Consider the following 8,056-nt stretch of genomic DNA (forward strand, 5'->3'; position numbering starts at 1 on the left):
TTTACCGATTGTATATTGTTGAAGGAAAATTACATGAAAATGATGTACAGATGGTATATCACATCAGTAAAATTGGCCAAAATGTATAAAACAGAACTGTTGGAGGTATAAAGAAGGGGAAGGTACATTTTATCATATGTGGTGGGATTGCAAGATTATTTTAAAAAAAACCTTTGTGGGAGCTGTTTGCTTGGAGCTGTCTGTGGTCCTGAAACATCTGCTCTGCCTTACCCCTAGGGAACTGGCATCTGACCAGAGCATAGCACTAAGCATCACTATGCTAGCCCAGGGATATCCAGCATGGTGCCTCCAGATGTTTTGAACCATAGCGTCCCCTTCTCCTGACCATTAGCCGGCTGGGGCCAATGAGGGTCAGAGTCTGCCACATCTGCAGGGCACCAATGTCGGTGACGAAACCTGAGGTAATCTCTCCTTTCTGACCAACTGAACTGGAGAGTTTCTCCAGTTTATATCGTGAACCAATTCAAAAACATGCTGCATGACTCACATAACATGAAGGGTTATGTCCTTAAAACTTGTCCTTAAATTTTGCCTGATTGCTCAGCCAAAGTGAATGCAGGTTTCTTAAGAAGACCTGGGAATTATATCACCCCTCACTATTTTTTCTCAACTTCCTTCATATAGTGACAAGCTCACATCGCACCAGAATTTGATGCTTCAAGTGTAGGTGTAATATAAGAAACTATCAGTAACAGTGAGGAAGATGTTTGATCTGCTTGCCCGGAGTGTGGAGGTGCTCCGGTAAGCAGTATGCCAAAGGCACAGACCCTCTCTCCAAAGCTTTCAAATGTCCTGCCATTTTGATAAAATTAAAAAGAAAGGAAAAAAGCAGTTGTCTCTTCAGCACAGCAAGGGACATTTACGCTTTCAGACATATTCTGCATACACCAGTGCAAATGAAACAGGACCCTCCCCAAGGTTTTTTCACATACGAAAGGAGGGAATAGATTGTGGGGTCCACAAATGTTGGCTTGGCTTATTAGTCAGCTGTTGTTTGTGGCCTCCGAGTTGAAACAATTTAACTTGAGATTGTGAAGGGTGGGGTGTGTGGTTGATGTTATTCTATTCTGCTCTAATTCTATAGCTTCCAGATGACCTGTTTATTGATCACTCCTGATTTGTTTGCAGGGAGGCTAGATGCTAAGCAGCTGTGATCTCATACTTCCCAGTGCATTTTCCAGTCACTTTCCTTATCATAAGAAGTATGGTTTTGGGGGGAGGAGTCGGTTTGTTGCACAAGACCTCCCCATCAACTATAATTCCACAATGCAAATTTCCTGGTATGTGATGCAAGTGCCTATGCAGCACACCATCTTGAATAACAACTGGACTGACCATCAGAACTGTCTCTGATAAGACTCTTTGCAAGAGGGATTCAATCACATACTACAAATTTAGGTTTGTGCAATTAAAGAGGATTTATGCACTCCGGCACAACAAACTTGCTTTTTTAAAAAAACAACACAGATTTCTGGCAGTAAGGAAAGTGATGGGCAAACAAATGCAGTCAGGAGGAATAGCGATGGACAGGAAGTCATGTCACCTCCACACAAACAAGTCCAAATTAATGCTCAGTTAACAGTGGACAGCATATAATCTCCACACAAGCTTTCCACAAAGAAACTGGGATAAAGAAACAGGACATCTGGAAGCAACACAGGCCAACTAAGCTACAATGCTGATGCTCGCACAATTCAGTTAGGTCTAACAGCATGAGCACAGTGATGTGGTGGTCACAAATGCATGCAGGAGCACAGCTCCTATTCCCTAAGAGCAAAAACAAAATAGATTTCTGCTTTCACCATCAGGAGCCATCATCTAACAATGTAGGCACCACACTGCAGAGCTCGTAAAAGCAAAAGCAAACTAGGTTGTTGTTGTTTAGTGCATTTCTGTCCTGGTCTATCAACAGTACTGTCTCTCAGAACTATTGTGATGATAAAGGAATCATCCTTTTCAGTCCTCAAATGGGCAAGGGTGGGGGGGGACCTATGCCATCCCCACCACCAGCATCTCCTTGTTGTATGCCTTTCCCGAATGTCATGTGTTTATAATGAAGATCGGCAGAGAGATTCTAACTGCGCTCGGCTAAACAAGGCTAGAATCCTCCCTTCAGTCAGGAACCCTCATTGTGCAGGATTCTAACCACATTCAGCTGAACATGGTGCATGAGCAGACAAAGGAAGTAGGTCTTCCATGCACACCTCTCCGCACTTTAAACCCACATGCACTGTTTTGAAAACCTGAAGAAGGCTGTAAGTTATGTCATATTATATATCTAACCCAGCCATCCCTAACCTGGTCTCTTTCCACAATATGTTTTGGGAATCTGTTCCAGCCAGCACAGCCACATACTAAGGGAAGTTGAAATCCAAAATATCTGTAGTGCACCAGGTTGAGTAAGGCTGTTATTGCCAAAGAAGGCTTGCAATAGTTGTCTTGCTCCATCCCCAAAAGAATCTGGGGACTTGTTCAGGCGCTAATTCTTTCTCTCCGGATTGTTCCTCTAGCAAGAGCAGAAGCAAGTCACAGACCAACAAGGTGCATTTTACCTCACCAGATCAAGAAGAGCCCAACTTCAAATTAGCATGGGATCTCTCAGCTCACGAGTTACACTCAGTCTACCCATTAAGAGTAGCAGAAGAAGGAAGTTCTCAATTCCATGGCTCGCTCAAGATATGAGATAAACATGGGAGCCAATTAACATCTAAATTTATAGGTGTTCTGCATATTTTTTCTTACAATATAATGGAAATGATCTTAGCATGCATTTTCAAGATCACTATATACAGGGTTCTTCTCACTTATTAAACTTATGAAGAATTAATGGTATTACCGGTATTTTTTGGGTTTTTTTTGAAAATCAGGAAAATGAGTTAAAACATTCCACACACACACACACACACACACAGGTTTTGCAACTATTTTAGGGGTGGGGGTGGGGAATACAGCTCAGTGTTTGCATGCAGAAGATCCCAGGGTTGATTTTCAGCATTTCCAAGTCATCTGTCTGTGAGTGACTGCCGATCAGCATAAACATTGAGCTAGATGTACCAATGGTCAGAATAAGCAGGTTCTAATATGAAAAATGGTAATTTGAATCCAGCTTGGTGACAGGGCAAGAAAATGAAAGGGAAGGCAGAAAAGTTTTGTTTAGCGATTCCTAGGCATTAAAGTTGTTCAAAGATAATTTATAAATGAATTTACCAAACTAAAATAAAAGTGCAAATTGTGTAGCTTATTTCTAACACATTTATGACATGATGTTTTATTCAGGCACAGAATCTTATAAAGTATTCTAGAAAGAAGGGTCTTTTAAATGAAGTGACCAGCAGATGTGAGACACTGGGCTGTTTTGCAACAGTTCTCCGATCAAACACTGTAAACACATCTAACTCCAAAAGCTATCTTGCAGGAAAAATTGCTACCACTCCAATACGGTGGTACCTCAGTTTAAGAACAACCCTGTTTACGAACTATTTGGTTTACAAACTCTGCAAAACCGGAAGTAGTGTCCCGGTTTGCATACTTTACCTTGGTCTAAGAACGGAAGCCAAACGGTGGAAGGGCACCGGCGGCGGGAGGCTTCGTTAGGAAAAGCGCACCTCAGTTTAAGAACAGACTTCCAGAACAGATTAAGTTCGTAAACCGAGGTACTACTGTATTAAAAATGATACAGGTAGGCAGCCGTGTTGGTCTGACACAGCTGATATATACATATAGAGAGAGAGAGTCCAGTAGCACCTTAGAGACCAACTAAGTTTGTTCTTGGTATAAGCTTTCGTGTGCATGGTATCTGAAGAAATGTGCATGCACATGAAAGCTTATACCAAGAACAAACTTAGTTGGTCTCCAAGGTGCTACTGGACAACTTTATATATATATATATATATATATATATATATAATAAAAATTATAGATGGCTGGGTCTTAGTGCTTATTCAGAGCGTTCAGAAACTAATGGGTTGTGTAGAGGTTCATTTTCTTTAGAACTTTATATTTCCTTTTGCACCCTAAACCTTCAGTGAGTTGGGTCCCGTAGGGCACCTGTGATTCACGACAGTTTCTTTCTCAGCACTCTTTATCACAGAAGCCAATGAACACTGCTAAAATATTAATAATGCATAGAAGGAATAATACCATTTACCATTTACCAGTGCGTCCTGCTAATTCTGTGTGGTAGTACCAGTTTAATGTAAGCAAATCCTGAGAGGACCTGTAGCATGCACAATCCAATTCTGTGCATGTTCCTCTAGGAATTCAGAAGGGTTTACTCCTGAGTAAATGTACACAGGCTTGCTGCAGCCTCCTCTTCCATTACTCAGCCCACCCTGCAAAGCCATGCACAGATTGTCGAGTGCACACAAGGAAGGAGAACAGCAAACGATAAACTATCACCACTTTTCACAACCTCTGAGTTGTGGCAGGATCTAGGTTTTACCCCTCCTTCAGAGGTGGTGGGGCAGGAAAGGGGAGCATGCAGTCTATATAGCCTAATCTCCATTATCAAAAGTGATCTATAGAGCCTAATCCCCATTACCAAATTTTCACAGCTCTCCTTGTTCCCTAATCCCCTGCCATTAACACGTGCAAATGTCTAATCCTATTAGCCCCCCCCCCATGGTTTTATCAAATTAAAAGAAAAGGACATAGAATTATAATATATAGATATAGGAGGCTTTATAATATAATATAAAGCCTCCTATATCTATACAATGGTCATATTTGCATACTACCAGCTCCAGATTCTGCATCTGATACGGATGTGCGACTTAGTATTTTTTTTAAAAAAGTTCTGAATTGTATACGTTTGTGCTTAGAAGTCAACTTACAGGATGGCAAAGGCATAAACCACAGACACAGAACCGTGCGGACACCATGTGCCCCTTTCAGAGGCAGAAAACAAACCCCAATCTTCATTCACTCTTCTCTTTCTTACAGAAACTGCCTCTTTGCCCGGCCATGCGCCCGCAATTGGCTACATCATTTCCGGGCAGTCTTGTCGGAGGCATCTCAAGCCCATCGATTCCCCCCCCCCCCCACGCCGTCCACAAAGCACTTCTGAGTTTCCTGCCATTTCACTTTCCCCCTAAGTGCCGCCTTAGAGGGTCCCACGACGACCCTTTCCGGAGCGGAGTTCCTGAGCCGGACTCTTCCCACGACATACATATACAGTCCACACGCGCCCTCCGCGCGTAAAAGGAAGGATGGGCAGTGTTTGAAAAGCAGAAAGGGAGAAGAAAAAGGCTGCTCTTACTCACCATCCTCCTTCTCGTCGAAGACGGGTCTCTTGGAAGACGAGGAGGAAATGCTGGCTCCCATCCTCTTCTTCCACTTGCTCCAGTGAAACATTGGCGAAGGAGGCGCCAGGGCATTCCCTACCAAAGTCCCGGGAAGCTGGGCGAGCCGGGCGCGGCGGCGGCAGCGGCGGCGAGACGGCACGGGAGAGCACCTTCAAGATGGATCTGGGGTGTGTGATAGGAGAGAGGGCGCGCGTGTGTTTGTGCGCCTGTGTGCAACGTGTCTGAGGGGCTCTTCTTCCCTGCCAGCCGCTTGCTTCTCTCTCTCTCCGTCTCTAGTCTCTCGCTTTTGTCTGCGCGGCGCGCACCCCCAGGGCCCTGGGGGAGGCAGAAGAGGAGCCAAGTGCCCGAGCTTGGCTCTTTTTGGGAGCCTTCTTCCCGATCTGGAGAGAAGGGGGTCCCTCCTACTCCCCGTCAGCCTCTGGGGAACGGAGAGAGACCGGAGCGCCTCTTCAGTTTCAATCTCTCTCTCTCTCTCTCTCTCTGAACACACGATCGAAATCGCCCTGGTTTTGTTCAAGCAACACGCCTCTCTCCCCCTCCCCCTGCCTCACCAGAGCCTGGGCTTTCCCCGCGCAAAGACGCTGCTGGAGACGAGGCGCGCCCCCGGAGCGGTCGGGGTTTTGTGTTCCGCGGCGCGGGTGCGCGTTGACAACGGCGAGACTCGGAAGCCGCTTGCCCTCAACTCCAGGGAACGCGAGACTCGCCTCTTCCCGGCTAGGTGGCGCTCGAGTCGTGCCAACGTGGGGATTACCTTTCACCTTCTGAGATCATCCGAACGCAGCTCGCTGGAGGAGGTGGCAGTTTGGAGATGGTGGAGGGTGATGGTGAGAGGGCATTAGGCCATGCTAGGAGCCCATGCCCGCCTCCTGATTGTCCTCCCTTGTTCTCTTCAAAGCAAAAATAAATGCGAGCAGACTAAAAATTGTATCCAAACAGGATGAGGAGGGGAAGTTTATTATTATGCAAAGGGAAGGGGACATTTCTGTTTTGTCCCCCCCTTTTTTTTTGTTGTTTAAAGGCTTTGTTGTTAAACTAAGATCTCTTTGATAGTGTTTTCTTTTCTTGGTCTGCAATAACCTGGAGAAAAGGGGAAAGGGGTTTGATTATGGAGTGTTCACAGAAAAAGAATGCCATCAAATGACCACCAGAATATACCCAAGTTTCCTCAAGGGCCATTGGAGTGGCTTAAATGGAGGGTGACTGGTCATTTCCCAACTGAAATTGCTCTTCCAAGTGGCCCATGCAAAATGCACTGGGATGGAGAGGAATGGCGCCAGAACCTGACATCCCTGAGCAGTTGTTGGGGCCACAGTGTCTTGGCAGGGTCCGTTGTTGATGCCTGCCCTGGGACCTTTTAAAAACATTTCCCATGCTTTGAGCACCACTTGATGATTGGAGTCAACTGCCAATTTAATTTAACACCAGGTGCCAGACATGATCAGTGTGGTGTAGTGGTTAAGAGCGGTAGACTCGTAATCTGGTGAACCAGGTTCGCGTCCCCGCTCCTCCACATGCAGCTGCTGGGTGACCTTGGGCCAGTCACACTTCTCTGAAGTCTCTCAGCCCCACTCACCACACAGAGTGTTTGTTGTGGGGGAGGAAGGGAAAGGAGAATGTTAGCCGCTTTGAGACTCCTTCGGGTAGTGATAAAGTGGGATATCAAATCCAAACTCTTCTTCTCTTCTCAACATGAGGCATGGTGGGAAATTAAAATGTCAGGCAACCTCAGTCATCTGAAACTGCTGCTCAGACAACTGCTGCTATATTGCTGGTTGTTGATTATTGCTTTATTTAATTTGCACGTTCTGTAGAAGGAAGTGAGTGGCAGATGGGTCTTGTCAACCTGGGAAGGTAAGTCGAAGTCCACCTAGGAGAAGGAAAACTCTGATCCTAAACCTCCACTGCCAGATATCTTTGGGAGAAGAAAAGTCTACGGAGTAAACCCTACACAAATCCAGAGTGGAGTCCCTAAGACAGTTGAATGGCACCCAGTATGCCTCCTTCTGGCAACACGTGCAGCCAAGCTGGTGCAAAACATATTGCTCTGCTTTCCTTTGGACCACATCAGCTAGGCTGAGAGGAGGTCTTATCTGGACAGCCCAAGTCTTCTATACACATAGCCCAGGCTTCTGGGGGGGGGGGGGTAACTGCAGCGCTGCTAATGCAATGGTTTAACTTCCCCCCTGGAGGTGCACTCGAATGACTCTCGAGACAGATGCCAACAACAATACCACTTAATATATTAAAAATATATCTAATACCTTGTGGTCTGCCCAACATCTCTGCGATTCATTCGGATAAAAATCCAATTAAAAAGTAAATAAACTTTGGCTTAAGTTCATAACTTATTATCAATGCTTGTAAACCCATAGACAGCTTTTCAACATTATTACTAGTGATTGATCCACAACTCACACACTTCTGGGATTTGGAGAAAGGGCCTGCAGGAGAGTTTGAGCTGAACAACATCTCTTAAACATGCCACTCCTCTCCACAACCATCCACCATGCCACCCAGTAATATCAGAACACCCAGGACTACAGTCAGATTCTATATTTGTTCCTGCCATTTAAAAAAAAACAACGAATTTCAAAGAACTGAATCCATCACTGTGTTTTAAAGCCGAAAATGGCAAAAACAACAACAACAACAACCCTAAAATCATCATTTTGGATAATTGCATATTGTAGACAATTTAGTATTCTATAAACTTTAAACAATTCTTTCAGTAG

At 45.0% G+C, this 8,056-nt stretch overlaps 1 protein-coding gene across 1 annotated transcript in view; it reads right to left on the reverse strand.

The window, feature by feature from the left end:
- STK32C (serine/threonine kinase 32C) overlaps window positions 1-6,241 on the reverse strand; it is a 170,083-nt gene extending 163,842 nt beyond the window's left edge. The window contains exon 1 of the mRNA XM_081007213.1: window positions 5,283-6,241. Within this exon, the coding sequence (XP_080863339.1) occupies window positions 5,283-5,373 (91 nt within the window). The 5' untranslated portion in view covers window positions 5,374-6,241. The remainder of the gene's footprint in view (window positions 1-5,282) is intronic.
- Window positions 6,242-8,056: the final 1,815 nt, after the last annotated feature.

Source organism: Podarcis pityusensis (assembly GCF_964106645.2).
Source record: "Podarcis pityusensis genome assembly, chromosome: 5".
Taxonomy (NCBI): domain Eukaryota; kingdom Metazoa; phylum Chordata; class Lepidosauria; order Squamata; family Lacertidae; genus Podarcis; species Podarcis pityusensis.